This window comes from Myxocyprinus asiaticus, chromosome 4 (assembly GCF_019703515.2).
Source record: "Myxocyprinus asiaticus isolate MX2 ecotype Aquarium Trade chromosome 4, UBuf_Myxa_2, whole genome shotgun sequence".
NCBI lineage: Eukaryota > Metazoa > Chordata > Actinopteri > Cypriniformes > Catostomidae > Myxocyprinus > Myxocyprinus asiaticus.
The window spans coordinates 44,984,148-45,012,062 of record NC_059347.1 but is presented as its reverse complement, the minus strand read 5'-3'; the positions used below and the strand labels follow the sequence as shown (position 1 = coordinate 45,012,062).

Sequence of the window (27,915 nt, the reverse complement as noted above, 5' to 3'; positions counted from 1 at the left end):
TATGGCAAGTAGAGCGTATAAGGACGTAATTTGTAAGTTTATAACTTTTGTGTTGTTGTTGTAAAAAACATTTTATCCTAGCCCATTGTGCTTATATGTATGTTTTTGTGTGGTTAGATTTGTAGACTCTATATGAGACATTTCATATTTTACCACAAACATGGAAATACCCATAATTATGTTATACAGGGTTTTTTTTTGGGGGGGGGGGGTTAGACTCACCCAAAAGTGTACACTTCATTTTCAATGTATCTGAAAGTCTTCAGAATTTTATAAAAGATGTATAAACTATTTAAAAATGTAAATTACTTATTCAATTATCATTAGAGTTAATTTACCTTGAATAAATACTTTGACCCACATATGTATTTAAAAGGAGTGAAGTTACATATGTGTTTTTGGGTTAAGTCATCTCTTGCAGTTCCTGAAGGCAAACAAAACCAACATTTTCCCCCTACAATAACTTTGGAATAACTTTAGAATATTAGAATAAGAACAATAGAATGATTTTATACAGGTGAAAACATGATAGTTTGGCCCATAATTCAAAGAGGTCCAGGCTTTAAATTCCTTTATTTTACTTTATTTTATTTGTAAGAATTACCATAGGTTTGACCATGGATGGTTCATCATTATTAAATAGGTCAATGTAACTATGGTTTCTATAAAAGAAACAAAAAACAATAGCCTACACATTTAAAATCTATAATTAAAACTGCCTTTGTTATAATAAAACTAAGACTTCTCCTTCCCCTTTCATAGTTTTAATATGAATCTATAACATTCCCGAAGCGTATGTAATTTCTGCGACACTAGCACCACTGAACGGAATTGCAAAAATTAACTGTTTTCAAAACAGCTTTCTGAATACGTCCCCTATCTGCCATTGGTCAAACAAAGAGATAGTCCCACCCTCAGCTCATGCCATTGGTTGAGTGTCGTTGTTGGGGTGGGTCTAAGCGGGTCACTCTAAAATCTAAACAAACACACAAATTTTTATAGTGCCACAGAGACACAGTGTTTACAGTTTTCGAGAAAATTAACCTTTGAATGGCTTAATTATAGTTGTCTCTGCATATTAATATCCAGCAATGTGTGTTTCTCTGTATGGTTCTCTCATTTCTAGAGCCTTACAATTAAAATAAGAAACTTTAACTACTACACATCTGAAATTGCCCTATTGTGCAGCTCCAGAGGCTGAGAGAGCACAATATTTTGTGTCAAAGGCATTGCAGAATCCCAAATTCTTCAAACTTAATGTTTTGGTATAAAGCCAAATTATCTGATCCACTTTTGAAATGAGCATGTAGTGTCTTTGAAAAAAGTACAGCAAAATATTATCTGGTAGCCATATAAAATGTTGTGCAGCATGTAAAATGCTATCTTGATTACAAGGCATGTAAGGTAATGTAGGCTATCCTTCAACCACCTTTAGTATTATTAAGCTGTCAAACAAGTAATCTTCACCGCAAAACATCACAAATTATGAATTATTATTGCTACAAAAGAACATTTATGGTCACATTTTGTTTGTCTTGTTTGTTATTAAACATTAATGTCCATATTTTGAAGCTTCACTGCAGCTTTAACCCTTATATTGCATTCAAAATCTGCAAACATATTTTGACCGGGTGGAATTTAAGCTTATAAATCATTCATAACATGATGGTTTTCATCTAAAACCATATTGTAAGACATTAATAACTTCTTAACCGTTCATACTTGTAAAAAGATTTATATTTTTGGTATGCTAACTGACAGATATTGAAGTTATTTAATATGCTTTTTTTTTTTATAATAAAATTGAGAAATTCTCTCACATGGATGCACTGAGCAGGCTAGATACTGAGCCATGGGGAGCAGAAAAGAACTGTCAAAAGACCTGCGTAACAAGGTAATGGAACTTTATAAAGATGGAAAAGGATATAAAAAGATATCCAATGCCTTGAAAATGCCAGTCAGTACTGTTCAATCACTTATTACGAAATGGAAAATTCGGGGATCTCTTGATACCAAGCCAAGGTCAGGTAAACCAAGAAAGATTTCAGCCACAACTGCCAGAAGAATTGTTCGGGATACAAAGAAAAACCCACAGGTAACCTCAGGAGAAATACAGGCTGCTCTGGAAAAAGACGGTGTGGTTGTTTCAAGGAGCACAATACGACGATACTTGAACAATAATGAGCTGCATGGTCGAGTTGCCAGAAAGAAGCCTTTACTGCGCCAATGCCACAATATGCCCGACAACACCTTGACACGCCTCACAGCTTCTGGCACACTGTAATTTGGAGTGACGAGACCAAAATAGAGCTTTATGGTCACAACCATAAGCACTATGTTTGGAGAGGGGTCAACAAGGCCTATAGTGAAAAGAATACCATCCCCACTGTGAAGCATGGTGGTGGCTCACTGATGTTTTGGGGGTGTGTGAGCTCTAAAGGCACAGGGAATCTCGTGAAAACTGATGGCAAGATGAATGCAGCATGTTATCAGAAAATACTGGGAGACAATTTGCATTCTTCTGCACAAAAGCTGTGCATGGGACGCACTTGGACTTTCCAGCACGACAATGACCCTAAGCACAAGGCCAAGTTGACCCTCCAGTGGTTACAGCAGAAAACGGTGAAGGTTCTGGAGTGGCCATCACAATCTCCTGACCTTAATATCATCGAGCCACTCTGGGGAGATCTCAAATGTGTGGTTCATGCAAGACGACCAAAGACTTTGCATGACCTAGAGGCATTTTGCCAAGACGAATGGGCAGCTATACCACCTGCAAGAATTTGGGGCCTCATAGACAACTATTACAAAAGACTGCACGCTGTCATTGATGCTAAAGGGGGCAATACACAGTATTAAGAACTAAGGGTATGCAGACATTTGAACAGGGGTCATTTCATTTTTTTCTTTGTTGCCATGTTTTGTTTTATGATTGTGCCATTCTGTTATAACCTACAGTTGAATATGAATCCCATAAGAAATAAAAGAAATATGTTTTGCCTGCTCACTCATGTCTTCATTCAAAATGGTACATATATTACCAATTCTCCAAGGGTATGCAAACTTTTGAGCACAACTGTGTGTGTGTATATATATATATATATATATATTTTTTTTTAAATAAAACTCAAAGACTGGTAACTGTTCTGAAGGGTTATTATTAAGTGTTTTTACACATGGAATACAGTAAGTGGAACAACATTAGATAGAAGCATATACTCGGGGGTGTCTCAAAAAAAAAAAAAAAAAAAAAGTAAACCTCTCAAGCTTTTTACAAAAAACAAAAAAAGAGATCAAAAGCAGTGACATTAAATAACTAATGCTGATAAATTTACATGACAAGAAGAAAAAAAAAATTGGTTGCTCAATTTTTTATTTGATCAGTTGGTTTGTTTGATCATGACTCTGTTTAGGGGACAAGAGAGAAAAGAGAAAGAAAATATAGATAGAACGACATCAGTGTCCAGCTAAGTAATTTAGACGTGAGCAACTCAACAGCATGTGGGTGAAATCCAAGAGTATCTCGCAATTCTTCCCCTTTTCATATAAAGCCAACACTGACATTACAATCACTGTTTCAAAACAGCAAGGTGGGATCATGCAGGGTCTCACTATTTTCGTCATTGTTTTTGGCTTGTAAAATCAACAGTGACTCTTGAGGGTAAAGTATAGATGAAGGGCACATTGAAATTGCATCTTAGTAACTAATTTACACCTTGGATTTTATGTAAACAAGTGATTGAAAGAAGAACGGAGCTCAGAATGTCCATGCAACATTATTACATTACAGATGTAGTTCAACAAACCCTGAATTTACAAAATCTAAAGAAATAATTCACAACCTCATTTTACACAGAATTACAAAAATCTTTACAAAGATGCTACAGCACTGCCTTTAACTTTGATTAGCCATGGTGCCGTCACATCCTCAACTGATCTAAGCAAACATGATTTTGTAAAAACATGAAACAAAAAGTTAAAAACTGAACTAAACAATTATGTATTCCATGTTACAAAATGAATGTTCTAACATTTAAATTGAACAAAAAGGAAGCATGTCTTCTGCACCTCTGTGTTAATAGAATTGGTTAAAAGCTTTAGTAACTGCGTCCAAAACTTTCTATAATTTTACAAGATCCTGAAACCTCAAGTACACATCAAGGCCACAGAGAAATACTTATATATGCAGAATACCATATCACTAGATGTTAGGAGATAAAATATTGTATATTTGATAAACACAATCAATTCTTGAAATGTTTCTTATAAACAATGTAAGCAGAAAAAAAGTTGTACAGAAAAAAAAAAATCTTTTGGGGGAAAAAAGGTTTAAAGAAAAAAATCTCCATACAAAGAGTGCAGTTTGTTAGGCTTCATATGTTCTACACAATTTGAGGTGCGAGCTAAGTTCAGCCTGCAGAACACATTGAAAAGACATTCCATTTGTTTTACAATTAAACAATTGAAGTCCCCAAAATGTATTACTTAAAAAAAAAAAAAAAAAAAAAAAAAAACAAAACAAAAGCTGACAAAAAAAATATGTCCTGGGGCCTAAAAAACAATATAAAGACAAAGACAGGATTCCTTCCAGGTTAATGGTCTGAGTATAATATACAATGGGCTGAATGCAGCCCTTTCAACAACCCCTGAACTGTTTAACGGTGAGTCCCACTGGGCAGATGCCACACTGAAGCAGGGTTTAATGATTGGACTGAAGGATTAGACCGCAATGTTTACTTATTTATATCCCTGCTGATTCCAAGCCTGCCCGTAGACTCCATAGGGCATCTGCCAGCCATTGGCCATATACTGGCCCATTTGTTGACCGTTGCCATATGACTGGCCCCACTGTCCATAAGACTGTGCCGGATAGGTAGGTTTATTCTGCTGTAGACATGAAAGGTACAGGAAAAAAACGGTAAAACAACAAGTATACAGACATCACTGCTAAAACAAGGCAGAGGATACGGAGTAGAAAGCATAACAGGGAACAAAAGCATAAATCACACACACACACACACACACACACACACACACACACTACAGATTTTGCTGTTTCGAAGGAAGTTGGTACTTTAATTCACCAAAGTGGCATTCAACTGATCAAAAGTATAGTCAGGACATTACTGATGTAAAAAACAGCACCATCACTATTTGAAAAAAGTCATTTTTGATCAAATCTAGACAGGCCCCATTTCCAGCAGCCATCACTCCAACACCTTATCCTTGAGTAATTATGCTAAATTGCTAATATTGTATTAGAAAATCACTTGCTATTTAATAAAACAGTTATTAAGCTATTTGGTTTGTTAAATGAAGCTTAACATTGTCTTTGTGTTTGTTTTTGAGTTGCCACAGTATGCAATAGTCTGGTGTGTCTTAAGGTCAATATTAGGTCAAAAATGGCAAAAAAGAAACGGCTTTCTCTAGAAACTCATCAGTCATTCATTGTTTTGAGGAATGAAGGCTATACAATGCTTGAAAAAAACTGAAGATTTCACACAAAGGTGTACACTACAGTCTTCAAAGACAAAGGAGAACTGGCTCTAACAAGGACAGAAAGAGATGTGGAAGGCCAGATGTACAACTAAACAAGTGGATAAGTACATCAGAGTCTCTAGTTTGAGAAATAGACGCCTCACATGTCCTCAGCTGACAGCTTCACTGAATTCTACCCGCTCAACACCAGTTTCATGTACAACAGTAAAGAGAAGACTCTTATGTGAAGAATTGCAAAGAAAAAGCCACTTTTGAAACAGAAAATCAAAAAGAAAAGGTTACAGTGGGCAAAGAAACACAGACATTGGACAACAGATAATTGGAAAAGAGTGTTATGGATCTTAACCACATTGAGCATTTGTGGGATCAGCTAGACTGTAAGGTGTGTGAGAAGTGCCCGACAAGACAGCCACATCTATGGCAAGTGCTACAGGAAGCGTGGGGTGAAATGTCACCCGAGTATCTGGACAAACTGACAGCTAGAATGCCAAGGATCTGCAAAGCTGTCATTGCTGCACATGGAGGATTTTTTTGATGAGAACTGTGTAGTTTAAAAAGTTCTGAAATTTTCTTTCAATTTGTAATAGTAATTTTTCCATGTTATTAATGTCCTGACTATACATTGTGATCAGTTGAATGCCACTTTGGTGAATAAAAGTACCAATATATTTACATAAGAGCAAAATCCGTACATGATTCCAAACTTTTGGCTGTGTGTGTGTGATTTATATATATATATATATATATATATATATATTCAAACTATATTGACTAGAATTTTCCATGACTTAAGATGTTCTTAATTTACATAAATATTTTCAGACCTGGAAATCACAATTGTAAAATTCCCTGATTAAAACACTGTTAGGGCTGCAACTAACAAACTAAAAAAATAATATAAAAATAGAAATAATACAGGGTGTAAGGATTTGGTTCGATTTATGGTACTGAATCTTACAAAACTTTAAACAATGCCTGAATCATGATAAGTTATGATTATTATTACTTTCAGGAAATATGCAAAACAGTTCCTTTACTTGTAAAACTTAAACAGTACTGTTCAATAAAGTGTAAAATGATCCATCAGGGACGGAGTGGGACTAAAAAAAAACAGCCCAGCAGAGGGCAATGGTGACACCAGAACAGAAACAATAAAGGCATCATAAAAGTAATCCATAGGACTCCAGTGATTTAATCCATTTCTTCTGAAGTGATCCAGTAGGTTTTGGGTGAGAACAGATCAAAATGTAATTTCTTTGTCACTGTACATCTTGACAGCAGTCTCCTTGGCGATCGTTTACACTTCCTATCTTGCCATCTAGTGCTCTGTGCATGCATCAAGCACTAGAAGTATAATTAAATCATGATCGTGCCTAAAGACTGAATTGGCAAGATGTACAGGCATTTTATGATGCATTTATTTGAATATTTGGACCTTCAGAGTTCTGGCCACTATTCACTTTCATTGTGAGGACCTACAGAGCTGAAATATTCTTCTAAAAACCTTTGTATTCAAAACATTTGTGTTCAGCAGAAGAAAGTCATACACATCTGGGATGACATGAGGGTGCGTAAATGATAATTTGTTTATTTTTGGGTCAACTATTCTTTTCAAAAATAACTTTTTAATGGTGGTGTATGGTTATCCAGTAAAATGTCTGCCAAAGTATAAAGGTTCTGGTGAAAGACATTACATTTGGCATTTTCAGGACTTTCAAATATCAGGACCCTTAGCATTATTATTCATTATATTCAGCATCATATACAGTTTAATACAGTACAATCATCTGTACATATATATATACATGCATCTAGATAACCTCTGTTCCATGGCTATTACTGAAAAGTGAAGATCAAAAAGAGGAGTACCTGGGGTATCTGCATCTGCTGCATGGATCTCATGTCAGCTGTTTCTTTGCCCCAGTAGCACTTCACAGTGTGGCCCTCAATGCAGGTGCCATTCACGGACACTATAGCATGGGCGGCACCCTCATGCGAGTCAAACCTGGAAAAAGCAACAAGGAAGCAACATGCAAAATTTTAATGTGCCCACTACATATATAACCAGTTTCAGGTGCAAGTATGTTTGCAGGTCATAGACAAACAGTGTAACTTACCTCACAAACGAGTAGCCTTTCTCTGGGAAAACCCTGATCTCCATTATTTGCCCAAATGGAGAGAATGTCTGTCTCATCAGCTGATCTATAGCAGAGGAGGAAAAAAAACATTCAAACAATTACAATTTGTATATACTCCACCAGTCACACTTGGACACACTTGACCAAATTTGTTTCTCATGAGCTTAAAAAAAAAATATAATAAATATATATATGCAAGCCTACAAATGAAGGTCTTTATAATACTAAATTTATATTTATACATACACACATACATATACATACATACACACATACACATACATACATACACACATACACATACACACATACACATACATACATACACACACATACACACATATATAAAATATTTGGACTGGACAAGGAAAAAGCTGCGAACAAGTGCCCAATGTACATAGGAACCTCTGTCTCCTCTAAGCTGCGCGGTTGCGCACTTCTGATGTTGATAAAGAGACGGAAACAACATCCGCACAGATGGCAGACTCAAGTGTGTGGGAAAACCTAGAGATTTTCCTGAATCAGAGCTACACTATATTGCCAAAAGTATTCGCTCACCCATCCAAATAATTGAATTCAGGTGTTCCAATCACTTCCATGGCCACAGGTGTATAAAATGAAGCAGACTGCATTCTACAAACATTTGTGAAAGAATGGGCCGCTCTCAGGAGCTCAGTGAATTCCAGTGTGGTACTGTGATAGGATGCCACCTGTGCAACAAGTCCAGTTGTGAAATTTCCTCGCTACTAAATATTCCACAGTCAACTGTCAGTGGTATTATAACAAAGTGGAAGCGATTGGGAATGACAGCAACTCAGCCACGAAGTGGTAGGCCACGTAAAATGACAGAGCGGGGTCAGCGGATGCTGAGGCGCATAGTGCGCAGAGGTCGCCAACTTTCTGCAGAGTCAATCGCTGCAGACCTCCAAAGTTCATGTGGCCTTCAGATTAGCTCAAGAACAGTGCGTAGAGAGCTTCATGGAATGGGTTTCCATGGCCGAGCAGCTGCATCCAAGCCATACATCACCAAGTGCAATGCAAAGCATCGGATGCAGTGGTGTAAAGCACGCTGCCACGGGACTCTAGAGCAGTGGAGACGCGTTCTCTGGAGTGACGAATCACGCTTCTCCATCTGGCAATCTGATGGACGAGTCTGGGTTTGGCGGTTGCCAGGAGAACGGTACTTGTCTGACTGCATTGTGCCAACTGTGAAGTTTGGTGGAGGAGGGATTATGGTGTGGGGTTGTTTTTCAGGAGCTGGGCTTGGCCCCTTAGTTCCAGTGAAAGGAACTCTGAATGCTTCAGCATACCAAGAGATTTTGGACAATTCCATGCTCCCAACTTTGTGGGAACAGTTTGGGGATGGCCCCTTCCTGTTCCAACATAACTGCGCACCAGTGCACAAAGCAAGGTCCATAAAGACATGGATGAGCGAGTTTGGTGTGGAAGAACTTGACTGCACAGAGTCCTGACCTCAACCCGATAGAGCACCTTTGGGATGAATTAGAGCGAAGACTGTGAGCCAGGCCTTCTCGTCCAACATCAGTGTCTGACCTCACAAATGTGCTTCTGGAAGAATGGTCAAAAATTCCCATAAACACACTCCTAAACCTTGTGGAAAGCCTTCCCAGAAGAGTTGAAGCTGTTATAGCTGCAAAGGGTGGGCCGACGTCATATTAAACCCTATGGATTAAGAATGGGATGTCACTTAAGTTCATATGCGTCTAAAGGCAGATGAGCGAATACTTTTGGCAATATAGTGTATATGCGTGCTCAGTGTTTCAACAGGTGTCCATATGAATATTCATTTTTTTTTCCAGTATGGAGCTGAAGCTTTGATTGAAATCTTGTGTGTAAACAAGGTGTAAATACATATAGAGTAGTAGTGATGTCCAGTTTGTGAACAAATTGTTCTTTTGAACCAGTTCTTTTTAGTGAACGAGTTGAACCGGTTCACCAAATCTGACTGAATCGTTTGAAACAGTTCGTGTCGAGTCAACACTGATCCACAAGTTACTCTATCTTAACCTGTCTTTCGAATGTGCCTGACACTCTGACTCGAAATGAGCCGATAACCGGGAATAATATGATCCTAGAACTGGTGGTGATATCTGCTTTTCCCCAACTCTTCTTTGCAGTGAACCGCTTCAACTAGTTCACAAATCGGACTGAACGCTCCGGTCGCAACAGTTCTCGAGTCAACAGTACAATGAGTCGCTCGTAACAGTTCTCGAGTCAACAGTACACTGAACTGAGAATCACCTCTTTTGGAGGTGTCCAACATACTGAGAACCGATAAGCTTCTGACATTGAGCATGCGTGTGATTAAGGGGCAAAATGTATGTTTCAGGTGTATTTTGCTGGGCAAAATGTATGTTTCAGGTGTATTTTGCTGAACAACAGAAAGTATAACAAATAAAACCTACTGGAAATGTCTTTATGATTTGACTGCATTACCGTTTTATCAACGTATGAAGATGATCCAGTCTACAGTTCGAGTCAACAGTACACTGATTCCGGGACAGCACAGCAGCTCTCGCGTCAACAGTACGCTGATCCCGGGACAGCACAGCAGATCGAGTCAACAGTACACTGATCCCGGGAAAGCACAGCAGCTCTCGCGTCAACAGTACACTGATCCCGGGAAAGCACAGCAGCTCTCGCCAACAGTACACTGATCCCGGGACAGCACAGCAGCTCTCGCATCAACAGTACACTGATCCCGGGACAGCACAGCAGCTCTCGCGTCAACAGTACAGAGTTAATCACAGCAGTTCGCGAGTCACCAGTACACTGAACTGAGAATTGCCTCTTTCGGACATAATACTGAGAACTGCTGATCAGTGAGCAGCTGATGAGCATGCGTGAACCAAGAACTTGAATGAGGGGGTCGAAACATTTTAATCGAGAGATGTAAATATATTTTACTACTGAGTATTGTACATGCAGATTATATCTGAAGTTATGAGCTGGATCATGGTTTCTGTAAAAAAGGGTGAGTTGATTAAGACAACTTTAATCACTTTTTATGCTTTAAACATGTGTAGAACATCCACGTTTGTATATCAGTGTCAGTATTAGGTGCTTTAGGTGCAAAACTTTAAATGTAGGATGTATCGTAAGATCACTGAATGAAACACTGACAATAAACACCCTTATTATTATTATTATAACTTAGTTGCACTAAGTAACTTTGTGCTCTCTAGCGACATCTGTGGTTGAAATTTAAAATTAAGCAATTTGCAGAAGAACACCAAGTCCGTCGTATTTCGACACTGCTCTTCTGGTGGATGAATCTCATGATTTCAGGTTACCTGGACATCGCCTGTGTGTGATTATGACTGGGAGAAATTCGGAGCCGGAGTCATAATGTGATATTTTCATGTTGATATTATTATATGATAAAACATTTAAAAATTTTATATTACTTGCTTTGATGAAGATAACACTTATTTACATTTTTTAATGAATTGTACACTTTTCTGACACTACACTCAAAGTGCTTTTACATAGAGAGCAAGAGACTCTCCTGAATCAAAACCAGTTAACAGTATATTTTAATATGATTATTCAAGTGTTTTGTCAACTATTAATGTTTGTATTGTATTATACTTATCAATTTAAGAGGTGAAACTCGTGACACTGCCGATTAGAGTTCAAATGTAAGACTTCATTATTTTTACATTATTAATCTCAAAGAAATCATGACGAAAACATTATGAAAATTATACTGCAAGATATTAACAGTGCAAGATATAAACAGAAGAAACAACATCTTGAAAATCTGTAAATAGAAGAAATTAGATATGAATCTAATCCATTAATCCAATATATTGGGGATCTCTCGAGCGGTGCAAATTTAATGCGCTAACACCGGCAAAATGAACCACTTCAAAACGGGGCAAATACCTCATTCAAACGCATTCTTTTTATACATGAGATTCGTCAATATATCCACAACATTTATGGAACAACTATAAAAATTATAAATTATTATAATTATAATTATAAATTATTATTACAACTTACATCTGCACAATGAAACAAATGAACTTGAATTAAATGATGCGCTAGTCAGAATAATTGTAATTTGCGTTGTGTAACATGCGTTGTGAATATGCGGTTTCCGTAAACACGCTACACGCAATGTGTCCTGAAAAATGAACAGGGCAGTTGATAAAGCAGGTAAAACTGTAGGTCTAATAACACTGTAAACTAAAAACATAAAACGAGCAATAATGGGAATAAAATATACTTTATTAAACATGAAAGTAATATGTACAAGTCAATTTCAGAACTCATACGTATTAGTAAACATGCACAGTGACTTCCCCTGACAACATAGATCACGATCAGTAAACACATGGGTAATGTTCGATTCATAAAGCATTACCCCTACCAGACAACATACTGTATCCAATTCCAAGCATTATAGCAGGTAAACAACTTCACCAAATGGATAATAGATAAACATCCATCCAGACTGCAGCGATGCAATCCTGAACTGTGTGACTGCGACTGACTGAACAGCGTCCTCAGCCAGAGCACATGACAGCCGGTATGTCTTTTCTGTGTTTACGGACATGAGGTCATGACGCAAAGAGGAACGACATAAGCCAATGATTTCATGCCAAATCCGATCCGACAGCTCAAAATACACAATTTTTATAGGCCGAACACTGATTACACCGTATAACAAATTTATATAAATTTTTTTTGGTTCCTGGGTAGTAAGTTTTATTTCCTAAATGCTTATGCCTCAAAAGTATAGAAAATGGCTATTATTACCCACAAACTTTGCTTTTGTGACCAGGACAGTGATATTTTGAAATTTACCTATTTTCCAGAACATTCCAGATAGATTCATTGCTGAGTAAACTTGGAGTAACTTCTAAAACTTTCCAGTAATATAAATAGTAGGATAAAGTACAGGGGCCTTAAGCCCACCAGTTCAGTTTAGTTCCAGCTGCCTAAGTGGATACATATCTGCATTTTTCTGAGATGGCATAGAGAGGCTGCAAGCATCCGGCAGACACATTTTGCCATGTCTGCAGCCAATTTATCAAGACAAGAGCGAAAAAGTACTCCATGGAAGCATCTGCTAAGATGTGAGAGGCCTACAAGGCATATTTCAGCATGCATGTCGGGAATCCAGACAAACCCTGGGCACCTCACTTCACCTGCGAGCACTGCAAAAAAAACTCTGGAAGGTAAGATGGACATTTGTTGCTCTGAATTTTATGTTAGAAAATCTGTTAATTTGTAAAATTGTAAAAGTTTTTAATTTTTAAATGTTTTTTTGGGATGCCTTTGGGACAGCAGGGACACCAAGGCACACTACCACAGGCGGGACTGGCCACAGCGGACCGTGTTCTCTGTGGGGAGGAACAATGTCAAGTGGGAGCCACTGGTGGACCCCCGGAAGGTGCTGATGCCACCACTGTACATCAAATTGGGCCTTATGAAACAATTTGTCAGAGCTCTAGATGAGTCGGCAGCCTTCAAGTACCTTCAAGACTTCTTCCCTAAGCTGTCTGAGGCAAAAGTCAAAGCCGGTGTCTTCGTCGGACCACAGATAAAGATGATCCTGGAGTGCAATGAATTCCCCAAGAAGCTCACTAGTAAGGTCGCAGTGGTTCGGGGCTTCCTGGGCAATCCTTCCAAAGGCCGAAAACTATGTGGAGCTGGTTGAGACTCTGGTGAAGAACTACGGCACAATGGGCTGTAGGATGTCCCTCAGAGTCCATATCCTTGATGCTCAACTTTTTTTTTTTTTTATTAACAATTTTTATTGATTCCATTCAACAAATTACATAAACATCACAGAAAATGCGGAATCAAATTATATACAATTAAACCCTTCCCCTAAACACCCCCACCCGACACACACACACTCACCCCAGTGGTCATAAAAAAAATTAAAAAAAATAAATAAAAACACGCACACATAAATAAAAAGCATATTTTCAACAACAACAAAAAAAAACCAAAAACAAAAAAAAAAAAAAATCAAACTGCACACACATTTAAAACTAAAGATCCCTCTCCACTACCCCTCCCTGAAAGTCTTCCAAAAAGGCCATATATCTGCCCCATTTCCTATCAAATAACCCCAGAATCCCAGCCTTCTATAGATCCCTTCCTCAAAGGCCGCCACCCTCCCGATCTCCGAGCACCACTCATGAAATGAGGGCGCTCCAACCGAACTCCAACCCCTTAAAATAACCTGTCTGGCGATCAAGACGCTCATTAGGACCCAACTCTTTGTGCCGATTCTCAACGATGACCACCCCATCGCCCAAAATACTGAGTCTGGGACAAAGTGAAAGCCGAGTGCCCAATATATCACATATAAGACTCTGAACTTTCACCTGGATCTCAACTCATGTCTTTTGGGGGTGTGTTATGTCTCCAACCTCTGATTGACATCGCCAGCAGGTGGGTGTGTCTTTAAGACCAAGCCAATACAATCTGGAGGGGGTCCAATTAAAGCTATGTAAAATCTTAAAACGCACAAGGCGAACCCTTGCATCTCTAGATGCAGACTTGACATTTTTTAGGATCCTAGCCCACACCACCTCCTCCAATGTCAAGTTTAGATCTTTCTCCCATAATTTTTTGAGAGAATTCAAAGTTCCGTCCCCCAGACTCTGAATTAGCAGGGAATACTACACTGATGCCTCATGACCTTTTCCAAAAGCAGTAATCACCACTCCCAGAGTGTCTGCCGCACTGGGTGGGGGGGTCCGTGCCACTCCCAAAAACAGTGCAGAGTAGGTGGCGCAGCTGTAAATACTTGTAAAACTGAGATCTGGGAATGCCAAAATGTTGAACCAAATTTTCAAAAGTTCTCAATACTCCACTCTCATATAGGTCACCAAGTGTATTAACCCCCCTCACAAATCCAATCCGACCAACAGAAAGGGGACTTACCAATACATAGTTTAGGGTTCAGCCATATGCTCGAGGCTACGTTTAAATAAATATCAGAATTAAAACACTCTGGACACTTTTGTCCATATCGAGTGCAAATGCAAAATAACGAGGTGCGATTTAACCTCTCCGGCTAGTTTAATTGAAAGGCTTTGCAGTGGCAAAATAGGGGCAAGAACTTCCTTTTCAATACAAAACCAGGGAGGGGCTCTCTCAGGTGGAAGCGACCAATGAGCCAAATGTCTTTGACCGAATGCATAATAATAAAACAAAATCTTGGGTAGGCCTAACCTACCTTTGTCAATCGGCCTATGTAACTTATTGAAATTTAACCTGGGATGCTTACCATTCCAAATGAAGGACTTTGCTATGCTATCAAATTGCTTGAAATAAGAGAGGGGGACATCTACAGGGAGAGACTGCAGTAAGTAATTGAATTTTGGAATACAATTCATTTTAATAACATTAACCTTCCCAATCATAGATAAATGTAATGAAGCCCACATCGCTCGAAAACCATTTTATTAAGGGGTCAAAATTAACTAACTAAATCACACAGATTTGCTGGAAATAAAATACCCAAATACTTAATGCCCTGTTTGGGCCACTGGAAAGCACCCGGCTGGAAAGCAGTTACTGGACAGTCCGCTGTCAGAGCCAAAGCTTCGGATTTAGACCAGTTGACTATATCCTGAAAACTTAGAAAAGGAGTTAATAATTCTGTGGAGGCAAGGCATAGATCTACTGGGGTCAGAGACAAATAATAAAATATCATCTGCGTAAAGTAGAAGCTTATGCGCCACAACTCCCGCCACTACCCCTGGAAAATCATCTTCCTTTCTTATCTCAGCTGCTAATGGTTCCAGGGCAAGACAGAACAATAATGGGGAAAGAGGGCAACCCTGCCAGGTGCCCCTATCCAGAGTTAAATGAAATTAATCCATTAGTTTGTACCGCCGCTACTGGGTGTCTATAAAGTAACTTAATCCATCCAATAAACATACTCCCGAACCCGTATATTTTCAAAACCTTAAAAAGATAATTCCATTCTATCATATCAAATGCCTTTTCGGCGTCAAGTGAGATGGCAGCGACCGGAGACTGCTCATTCACTACTGACCACATGATATTGATGAAATGCCTAATGTTATCAGAAGAGCTACTGCCTCGAATAAACCGCACCTGATCTGTATGTATAAGAGATGTCATAACCTTACTTAATCGATTAGCCAGAATTTTTGACAACATTTTTACATCTAACTGGATCAGGGAAATTGGACGGTAACTTTTACACTCGCTTGGATCTTTGTACTTTTTAAGAATCAAACTGATCCGGGCTTGTGTCATGGTTGGTGGAAGCTTTCCATTCTTTAATGATTCAGTATAAACTTCTAGCAAAGTGGAGCCAGTTCTGTAGCATAAGAATTGAAAAACTCAGCAGCAAAGCCGTGAGGCCCCGGAGCCTGGCCTGTTGGCAAAGCCTTAATAACCTCTCCAAGTTCTTCCAAGGTTTTCTCAGAATCGAGAGAATTTTTTTGCTCAGTCATCAGTTTAGGGAGATCTAATGGTTCCACAAAGTTTCTATAAGACGTGGAACTATAAAGATCAAAATAGAATTCTTTAAAAGCATTATTAATATCAATGGCCGAGGAAAATATTTCACCACCAGCAGATTTCACTGTGGGAATGGTAGAAAAAGACTCTCGCTGCTTATATATCTAGCCAAAGGTTTTCCTGCTTTGTCCCCCGACTCAAAGTATGACTGTCTTGCCCTGAATAACCAAAACTCCACTTTCAGCGACAAAATAGTATTATATCTGTATTTCAATCGAGTCAATTCTCTGAGGCCATCGGATGACAAACGGCGCTTCAGCTCTGCTTCGACATTTTTAATATTTCCTTCCAACTCCACAAGTTCTCGTGCGTTGGATTTTTTGGTGAATGAGGCATATTGTATGATCCGGCCCCTAAAAACCACCTTAAGTGCCTCCCAAGCCATGCCCACAGAGGATACTGAGGACCAATTGGTCTCCATATAAACATTTCAGTCTTTAACATTTGTTGGAATTCAGGATTTTGCAAAAGGGATACATTAAGGCACCAACTATATGATTTCTTTTTCTCTATATGTGGCAACACCTCTAAACTCATCAGGGCATGATCTGAGACTAAGATATTTCCAACTGAGCAATCGACAACAGATGAAATGAGGGACTTGGATATCAAAAAAAAAAAAAAAAAAAAATCTATTCTGGAATAAATCTTATTGACTGATGAAAAAATTATAGTCCCTACCAGATCGGTTCAAAAGTCTCCAAATATCCGTAAGACCAAGATTTTTACACATCCTGTGAAGCGTCAATGTTGCTCTAGGGGGCTTACACACATTTGCTTCACTATGATCAAGGACTGAGTCCATCAAAAGATTAAAGTCTCCTCCCAATATTATATCATGAGGGGTGCCAACAGCTTGCAACATCCCTTCAAGATCTATAAAAAAGGCCTGATCATCAGCGTTAGGTGCGTAAATATTAGCCAAAATCAACCTTTGCCCCTGAATTTCAGCTAAAACAATAATGACTCTCCCTAATTTATCTATAGTCTGTTTGAGACATTTGAATTGTAGATGTTTATTTACCAATATAATGACTCCCTTGCTCTTACTTGAACCAACACTAAAAAAAAACGTCCACCCCATATCTTCCCAAATTTTTCCGCTTCCTGCGGAGAAAGGTGTGTTCTTGAAGAAACACTATATCAAATTTCTTACGTTTAAGAAAATAAATAACCTTCCTTTTTTATGGGGTGCCCCAACCCATTTACATTCCATGTGGAGAGAGATAGTATACTCATTAACAACTGACATATTGATATAATAAAAATAAATAAACTGTGTGTCAAAAACAAAATTATACAGACCACATTCCCCATTTGTGAAACAATCAAACCCCAAACATCCCCCCGAACAAAACAAACAGAAAAAATAAACCCGCGCACGAAAGCGCCAACCGGCGACAATCCCTCTAAACTCAAAAGGTCCATGAATGCCCACGAGCCCCCACGACAACTTTGCCATCGGATTGCTAAATTTTGCCTCACAAATTTGTGAGGCAAAATTACATAACAGAAAATACTTTGTAAAATAACCCCCAGCCAAAAGGAAGAATGAACACAGAACATGTAGATTAATTCACAGAACTGTTTTAAAAAGGTGTGATCCTCCACAAAACAAATTTCAGTTTGTGGCACAAGTTCCAGCCGCTAGGCGGAGCCAACACAAAAAGAAACAAAACCAACATCCCGTTTCCCCTGATGGTCAAGTCAATTCACTCAGAGGCCGCATAAAAGTATATACCATGACTTACTCAATCCGTCAACTTTATAAAAGACATCCTTTGTGTGAGCATGTAGATATTTTGTGGTCATCCGTAGTGTCCACTCTCAAACTGGCTGGGAACTTCCATGCAAATGTAATCTTCCGTCAATGCAAAAGCTTCTTTAAGGAAAGTGTTATTCACAAATCAAACTTCACAAATCAAACTCCAGCCGCTAGGCGGAGCCAACGCAAAAAGAAACCAAAACATCGCCCAGCTTCCTCGAGAGTAAGTACAGCGAGTCGACCCACTCACATGAGAAACATCCAATGGTTTACTCATCCATTGATTCAATAAAAGACATTGACTGATTGGGACATGTAAATACTTTGCGACCATCCTTTGTTTCTATTCTCAGTTTGGCCGGGAACATCAGAGCAAAAGTGATCATACGCTGATGAAGAGCTTCTTGCATTCCCTGAACCGATAGCGTTTCTCTCGTCGAACTCGCAAAGTCCGGGAACAAGAAAATATAATGGTTCTTCCAAAAAAGCTTTCCTTTGCTCCTTGCCTGGCGCAACACGAGATCTTTATCGGATGACTTCAGAAATTTGGCCAGAATCAATCGGGGCCTATTTCCCCTCAGCAGATCTGTGAGCTGGGACTCCATGAGCTCGCTCGATTTCCAGCTTGTGGCCTGTTATGTCGAGCAGACTCGAGAAAAACTCGTCTAGGAATTTCACCATATTTGACCTCCTCATGCTCTGGAATTCCAACAATTCTGACGTTATTCCTGCGGCCTCTATTCTCAAGATCTTCAAGCTTTTCAAGAACACGTTCCAAATCAACTTTGGTCGTGGGCGGATTAGCGGATAATTCCCTCTCTGATGACTCCAAATAATCTATTAGTTTCTCAGCATTCGACACTCCTGTAACTAACTCAGAGAATTTTATTTCCATCGCCGTAATCGATCGACGTATTACAGCGAGATCCTCCAAGTCAGCAAGAACCTTCGTCATCATCACCGATATTCGCCTGTTTTCTCATTGAAAATATCACTGTCCTGGTCACAAAAGCAAAGTTTGTGGGGAATAATAGCCAATTTCTATACTTTTGAGGCATAAGCAATTAGGAAATACACTTACTACCCAGGACCAAAAATTGTGTTACATAGTGTTATGTACTTGATCAATAATGGCAATTTGTTCGTTTTTACCCAAAAAATAAATAAAACGTAATAATCAGCAATATGTGCTTACATATGGCTTTACTTTGAGCGTGTATTCTACAACGCCGGGGTATTAGCATTATGTATAGCGACGTCATTACGCAATGACGAAAATTAACTGGCGAATCGTTTTTTTGAACCGGTTCATTGAAACGAACCGTCCGAAAGAACTGGTTCGTGGAAAAGAATCGGACTTCCCATCACTAACACGGAGTTGTGAAACAACACATACTGCATTTTTCACGGGGTGCGAGCGCTATTGGTGAATGCGGAAATGCGCCAAACAGTTAAATGTGCTTCATGGTGAATGCCCATCCCGCGAGTGATTGCCATAAATAGTTGCTTATTTCTTATACGAAATAAGTTTGAGGGAACATTGATAGGAACTCCAATTCTGTTAAAAAAGCATGAGTTATTTTTAAAAACCTTGTGCAGAGCTGTAATCTAGGCAAATGGTGGCAACTCTGAAGAAGCTAAAATACAAGATAGTTTTGATTAGTAACATTTTTGGTCACTACATTTTCACATACTTTGACATTTCATAGTTTATAACTTTATTGTCCTAAAATGTGCAAAAGAGTAATGATAGAGTTGGTGTGTCCAAACTTTTGACTGGTGAATTAGTGCAATTCATTAAATACTCAAAAATAGATGAATCTTTCAATTGCATGCGTTCTTGCTCTGGATGACTAAAGTTAACTATTTAATGACAGCATTCATTCATCCCATCCTGTATAAACTAAACTCCAGAGACATTTGTACAAACCTGAAAGGCCAGAAGCAATTCCACCGCAATACACAGTGCAGTTGCTGGGACTCGACTGGTTCAGAACCTCCTCAAAGGACAAGTGTTTGTTACTAGCTGCAGAGAGAAAAAGAGAGAAAGAACATTTAGTTAAAATATAATGCATACATACATACATGATAATATAGTAATAAGGAGGGTTCTCTAGTCACCAATCAAAATTTCATGCAATGGTGTTTTGGTTTGTTTGAATTCTAAGGCAGTTTTACTTTGTCCTGAGCTCATAAAAACTTCCATGAGAGTTTCTGTTTTATTTTCTAAGGCTGTGTGCAAGAAACTACACAATAAAGTCAGCTGAACAAGTGCAGTATATAACAATTGTGATGATTCATAGAGAAGATTACAGCAGAAACTGAAACATGAAGTAAAATTTGGCAAATTGATAAGACTCTCACCTTCATTGTTTGGTTTGGGTGCTGACGGCTTCCTTGTGGCCCAGTTTGTTCTGATCTGTCTGCCTCCCAGCCATTGGCCATTCATTTGCTGAATGGCACTCTCTGCATCCTGTCATTGGCAATGACATACAGTAACTCTTAAAAACTTTAAAATCAATACCATCCTATTGCAACAAGAAAAATAACTTATGGCACTTGACATATTCTATCAACAAGCAAATACCCATACATCTTACCCATTTATTAATGAAGGAGATAAAACCATATCCTTTAGATTTGCCTGTGGCCAAGTCCTTAACCACACGGGCATCACTATACCAAACATGAACACACGAATTCAGTTACACTCCAAATGTTACATCAACAAAACAGTCCAGCGGCAATGATGTTTAAATGATCCCTGAATTATACAATATTTGCCTTACGAGATCTTTCCAAAAGGAGCAAAGGCTGATCTGACGTCATCTGTTGAGATTTCTGGGCTCAGGTCACCAACAAAGACATGGAAATGATCTACAATAACGTTTTGAGAAGGGATGAAGACATAAGAAAAATTTAAAGAACAATCCACGTGTAACAGTTTGAACACACAAGCCCTAACCGAACGACACTCAGGGGGCATTCACACTGGCAGTGTAGTCCGAAACAGAGCACGGTTTGCATGAAAGTAGGTAATGTGAAAGCTGTTTTGCGGACCGGGAAACCGAACCAGAGACTACCTGTAGGAGGTGGTCTGAGCTCAGGATGCAATGGAACTATGGAGGGTTCGCGTAAGTGAAAAAGCAACCTGTACTCGGCTCCGCACTTGTTCAGGAAATAAAAAGACTTGCGCATGCTTTTTTGCCAATTTACAGTGCATCCGGATTATTTACAGTGCTTCACTTTTTCCACATTTTGTTATGCCACAGCCTTGTTCCAAAATGGATTAAATTCATTATTTTCCTCAAAATTCTAAAAACAATACCCCATAATGACAATGTGAAAGAAGTTTGTTTGAAATCTTTGCAAATTTATTAAAAAAAAAAAAAAAAAAAATCACATGTACATAAGTATTCACAGCCTTTGCCATGACATTCAAAATTGAGCTCAGGTGCATCCTGTTTCCACTGATCATCCTTGAGATGTTTCTACAACTTGATTGGAGTCCACCTGTGGTAAATTCAGTTGATTCGACATGATTTGGAAAGGCACACACCTGTCTATATAAGGTCCCACAGTTAACAGTGCATGTCAGAGCACAAACCAAGCCATGAAGTCCAATGAATTGTCTGCAGACCTCTGAGACAGGATTGTATCGAGGCACAGATCTGGGGAAGGGTACAGAAAAATTTCTGCAGCATTGAAGGTCCCAATGAGCACAGTGGCCTCCATCATCCGTTAATGGAAGAAGTTTGGAACCACCAGGACTCTTCCTAGAGCTGGCCACCCGGCCAAACTGAGCGATCGGGGGAGAAAGGCCTTAGTCAGGGAGGTGACCAAGAACCCGATGGTCACTCTGACAGAGCTCCAGCATTTCTCTGTGGAGAGAGGAGAAACTTCCAGGAGAACAACCATCTCTGCAGCACTCCACCAATCAGGCCTGTATGGTAGAGTGGCCAAACGGAAGCTACTCCTCAGTAAAAGGCACATGACAGCCCGCCTGGAGTTTGCCAAAAGGCACCTGAAGGACTCTCAGACCATGAGAAACAAAATTCTCTGGTCTGATGAAACAAAGATTGAACTCTTTGGCCTGAATGGAAAGCGTCATGTCTGGAGGAAACCAGGCACCACTCATCACCTGGCCAATACCATCCCTACCGTGAAGCATGGTGGTGGCAGCATCATAATGGGAGAAACTGCCCAAAAATAGGTGTGCCAAGTTGTAGCATCATACTCTAAAAGACTTGAGGCTGTAATTGGTGCCAAAGGTGCTTCAACAAAGTAAAGAGCAAAGGCTGTGAATACTTATGTACATGTGATTTTTTTTTCTTAATAAATTTGCAAAGATTTCAAACAAACTTTTCACGTTGTCATTATGGGGTATTGATTGTAGAATTTTGAGGAAAATAATGAATTTAATCCATTTTGGAATAAGGCTGTACCATAACAAAATGTGGAAAAAGTGAAGCGCTGTGAATACTTTTCGGATGCACTGTAAGCATGATGACATAATTAGTTGCCCAAAAACAAACACACACATACACCATGAATGACAGGAATGTTGTGGGAAACAGAATAGGTGAGGTGCCTTTTAAATACATGCGTGAGTGAGCGTGCAACCAGCTGAGACCTCAAAACATACTGTTTGTGAGAATCCGATATAGTCCCCTCCTCTTGGACATGTGCAACTGCTGAATTACGGCATGCGACACACAGAGGCGCAAGTGTCGTTCACTCTGATGTGCATAATGACATCAAATTAATAAAAAACATGCAAATAAAATTGACCCACATTGTGTTTTCCATCATGTGCACATTTGTGATGATGGAAGTTGATGCTGGACAAGAACTGGGGTTCAACAGAATCATGCGAGTCTAAAACCAGACCGATGCTGCGGGCATTGCCGGGAACAATCACGCTGGGATTCGGTCCGCAGTAAACGTGCCCAGTGTGAAAACCTCCTCAAAGTCAGACCAGAATAATTTGCATCTATTTAAGATGTCACTTACTGCTTGTGTCTTTCTTCTGACTGCTTGGCATTGAGGCCCAATTAACTTTCATATCCTGAGAGAGAGAGTGAGAGAGAGAGAGAGAGAGAGAGCAGAGTAAAATTTGTTTGTGGCTTAACACCATGCCAGCTTCTATGACTATTTTCACGGCGAAAACATTTCAAACACAAAAGATATGGGCAGAGTAAGACGCATAATATGGTGAGTCCAATCGCAGAAGCAATAATCTGAACCAAAAAACCAAACAAACAAACCCGGCGATAACTCAAAACGAAGAAAAAGGGACTTTGAACACAAGATTCTGTAATTATTTTCTAAAGAAGAAAAAAGTCTAAATAGCAAGAGACTTACAACAGAGTGACATTATCAACTTGTATTACTCCTCAAATGGTCCATTACCTGTTGAGGATAAAATATTTGCACTGAATATATATATTTGCTAAGAATTTTCTAAAGTTGAAGGCCTGGTACAGGTGTGAATAAATGATCTAGCCTGTGGAGGTACAAAAGGGGAGGTCAAAAAAAATTTTTTTTTTAAATGTGCCACGTTCTCACGTGCTTCGTGACGTTTGGAACAGGACAGCGAAATGAGGCATTCCAATGGACAAATAAAGAGTTCTGGTATCCCCAAATTTTCTAGGATGATGCATTTTCTCAGCAAATTAAAACTTTCTAGTAAGCCATAATGTTTGTGTAGTTGTATGTTGCAAGCAGTAAACATTTTGTGAAAGAGCTTTAGCCTAATTTGAGACTGACAATTCCTTATTTTTTCTGTTGAAAATAAACTGAACTTTAGTCCTGGCCCAGCTTAAGCCAAGTTTTTGAAACTGGACTAATGGAAGCAATGATATAAAACAAAGAACAAACAAAATTTGTATTACATAATTATTTGGCTTGATCCAAACTGACTTTCAAAGGAATAGTTTACCCAAAAATGAAAATTCTGTCATCATTTACTCACCATCATGTTGTTTCAAACCCATATCACCTTTTTCTTTCATGCAAGACAAATATACATATTATACAGTGCTGTGGAAAAGTATTTGCCCCCTCCTGATTTCTTCTGTTTTTGAAGACTAAATTTTAAAAATTTAAATACATTCTAACATAAAAAAGGCAATCCAAGCAAACACAAAATACAGTTTTTAAATGATAATGCTATTTATTGAAGCAAAAAAAAAGAAAAGTTATCCAACACCAACTGGGCCTGTGTGAAAAAGATTTGCCCCTTAGTTACTAAATCCCCAAATCTATGAAACTGCATTCAAAATGGGGTTCAGCTGGACTACACACCCAGGCCGGATTACTGCCAGCCCTGTTCAATCAAATCAACATCTAAACAGAACTTTTTCAGCAGCATGAAGTTGGCTAAAAGGTCTCACCCACTAGCATACTATGCCAAGGTCGAAAGAAATACCAGAAATGATGAGGAAAAGTGATTGAAATACATCAGTCTGGGAAGCATTACAAAACTATTTCAAAGGCTCTGGGACTCCAAAGAACCAAAGTGAGAGCCCTTATCTCCTAATGGAGAAAACATGGCACAGTAGTTAGCCTTCCCAAAAGTGGTCGACCTTCCAAAATTCCTACAAGAGCACTGCGACGACTCATCCAGGAAGTCACAAAAAAGCCAAGGAAAACATCCAAGGAACTGCAGGACTCTCTCGCATCAATAAAGGTCACTGATCATGACTCAACTATCAGAATGCCATCCATGGAAGAGTTTCAAGGCGAAAACCACTGCTAACCCAGAGGAACATTAAGGCTTGTCTGAATTTTGCCAAAACACACCTTGATGATCCTCAAACCTTTTGGGAGAATGTTCTGTGGAGTGATGAGTCGAAAGTGGAACTGTTGGGAAGACAGGGGTCCTGTTACATCTGGTGTAAATAAAAAGATCATCATATCTACAATATATATACATATCTACCTATACAAGCATGGTGGTGGTTTGCTGCTTCAGGGTGACCTGCAGTAATTGAGGGAAACATGAATTCCGCTCTCTACCAGAAAATCGTAAAGGAGAACATCCATCCGGTCATCAGTCCACGAGTTGAAGCTCAAGCACAATTAGATTATGCAGCAAGACAATGATCCAAAGCATATTAGTATGTCCACCTCTGAAAGGCTCAAAAGTAACAATTAAAGTTTTGGAGTGGCCTAGTCAAAGTCCTGACTTGAACCCAATTGAGGTGCTGTGGCAGAACCTTAAACGGGCAGTTCCTGCTCGAAAACCCTCCAGTGTGGCTGAACTAAAGCAGTTCCGCAAAGAAGAATGGGCCAAAATTCCACCACAGCGTTGTGAAAGACTGATCTCCAGTTATCGGAAGTTTTTGGTTGCAGTTGTTGCTGCTAAAGGTGGCACAACCAGCTATTAAGCATAAGGGGGCAGTTAGTTTTTCACATGGGTGGGGTGTTGGATAACTTTTTTGCTTCAATAAAAATATATATTTGAAAACTGTATTCTGTTTACTCAGGTTGCCTTTTGTTTTATGTTATATCTCGTTTGAAGATCTAAAACAATTTGGTATGAAAAATACACAAAAGCTTAAAAATAATTTTCCACAGCACTGTGTATGTATGTGTATATATATATATATATATTAATACAGCCTTTTCCCATACAACAAAGAAATACAGTGACCGGGGGCTGTCAAGCTACAAAAAGACAAAAAAAATAATAATTCATATCACATGCCAAGGTTGAGCATGCAGAACCACAAATGAGATTAACACTTTAGCAGATGGCAAGATTTTCAGTGAATAATAGCTTAAATTTCAGTCCGTTCCTCAGACAAAGCCATCATAAGGATTTAGAAGACTTAATATAGCACGCAACTCATATGGACTACTTTTATAGTGCTCATTTTGTCCTTTTGAGCTTGAAAGCCCCTGGTCAAAAAATGCTTTTATTGTGTGAAAAGAGCTGCATAAACCTTCTTCAGAACCTCTCCTTTTGAGTTCCACAGAAGCAAGCAAAACAGCATATAAATGATGATATAACATAATTTTTGGGTGAACTATTAATTGAATGGCAATAACAAAAAAGTAAATCAAGATTGTCTTTTAAATCAAATGGTTGATGTGATGAAATGAAAAAAGGATTTTATGGACAGGCTCAAAGATCCTTACCTGGAAATACACTAAATGTGCTAACACACATTCTCTGTGTTTTGTTTTAATAAATGACATTTAGGGGCAGTAGCTTTATTATAAACCATGTCTAGTCCACTCTTGTAGGTATATTTGAGAGGGTCTTACCTTTCCTAAGATCTTCCTGCCGTTCATGGCAGCCAGAGCTGCAGCAGCGTGTCTGTTCTCATAGAACTCCACAAAGCAGTACGGGTCGTTTCCAGCCGTCTGCAAAAGACAAAAATGTGCACACACTGATCTCCTTCACTTTAATCTCGCTGGAGGTTTAAAGCGCTTTTTAAACTCACATCAATAATCATTTTACAGCTCTTGCAGGGGCCGATCTGGGAGAACACTTGCAGAATGAGGGCCTCCGTCACGTCCCTGGAGAGGTTCCCGACATACCTAAAACCACAAGAGAGCGGAGGAAACGGAGAATTACGGTTATTGCGTTGCGTTTCCCCTCCATCTCTCGCGCCAGCAGCAGCACATTCCACTGGGTTTCATTTCTGCCACGTTTTCAGCGCACGGTAGCAAACAGCTAACATGACCCCAAGAGCTCGTCTGTAAGAGTAACCGCACATTGCAAACATGCAGTCTGCCTGGTGTGAACTCTTACACCGGAGGACAGTCTAATTAAAGGCCACGAGGAAGGCAACATGTAAACGCTCTTTTGTAGCAGTTAGCACTCTGGTAAACGGAAAACCAACGCTACAAACGGAACTTGCGTGTTAGCAAAAACCTCTTCTGGACTATAATTACTAGTACTGCGGGCAGACAAGTTTATAAACGTGGATATAACTAAAAATAAAAACAGGATTCAGGCAAACACAATATTCTCCGCCAGATGGACTCGTTTCGCTGCCCCAGTTTCGCGTCTGACTAGCCGGCTTGTGCTGCAGGGACTGAAAGCATGCACGCCCACATCACATTTAATAAATAACACTAACGATAATAAACGGATTCACACTCTTGATCTAATTTTGTTAAGTTTGGCGTGTTGTGCGACAACAGCAAGGCGCCGCTTTAAAAAACGTGTTTAAACACGAGTTGGGATTCGCTAAGCGGCCGACAAAACTACAGCGGGACTTACAATGTCTTGGGCTGGTCCTCGTCCATCATCATCGTGCTGGTGAGTAAATGTCGAAAATGCTATGTTTTCTAAGGTTCGAGAAGTCAAAGCCTCTGAGATTTTTACTTGATAGTTAACGCGAATTTACTGGAATAACTTCCTCTGACGTTACCCACGAAACGTCATCACGTGACGTTGCAAGCGTACTCCTTCAGCTGCTTATGCTCATCAGACACGGATAGAAAGTGCTGTCCCCTACTGGGGCAGATCATATACCGACAGTGGGTGCGTTCCATTCCGAAGTGATCAGCCGTATGCCCTATTCCCTTCGAAGACTTTACCATCCGGTCTGAGAGCTTTGAAAGCCTTTGAAAGTGTCATTCGGAACTCCCTTTTTATTCATTTTTATCGGAAATTCTATTTGAAGCGATCTAACAGCTTGACTATCATGATTGTTCCCCCTTCGGAGGGTGATATATGCCGTTTGGAACGTAGTTTCTTGCTATCTTTCCGGCGTTTCGTTCTTTGCAACTTTTAATAATCGAATATACTCCGTTTATCACGACATATACAGTCTTTTGCTTAAATAACATCTCTGAAGTTGCTTCTTGTACTCGGTTAATATTCAGTAAATAGAACAAGTATAAAATTGTTCTATTTACTTGTACCAATGTAATTTATTGATCAGCACTGATCTAATGTGGGTTCAGCCACACAATACTTAATTACGATTAAATATGCACAATAAT

General features: G+C 39.2%; 1 protein-coding gene across 1 annotated transcript; it reads right to left on the bottom strand.

The window, feature by feature from the left end:
• Window positions 1-3,138: 3,138 nt before the first annotated feature.
• On the bottom strand, window positions 3,139-27,913 carry LOC127439964 (cytotoxic granule associated RNA binding protein TIA1-like). Its single transcript, XM_051696289.1, has 11 exons — window positions 27,188-27,913; window positions 26,403-26,499; window positions 26,224-26,322; window positions 22,963-23,017; window positions 20,739-20,826; window positions 20,550-20,625; window positions 20,314-20,422; window positions 19,880-19,975; window positions 7,617-7,701; window positions 7,369-7,504; window positions 3,139-4,887 (listed from the first exon to the last, which is right to left on the bottom strand). Exons 1-11 carry the CDS (start codon window positions 27,217-27,219, stop codon window positions 4,738-4,740), a joined length of 1,023 nt encoding a protein of 340 aa, XP_051552249.1. The 5' UTR covers window positions 27,220-27,913; the 3' UTR covers window positions 3,139-4,737.
• Window positions 27,914-27,915: the final 2 nt, after the last annotated feature.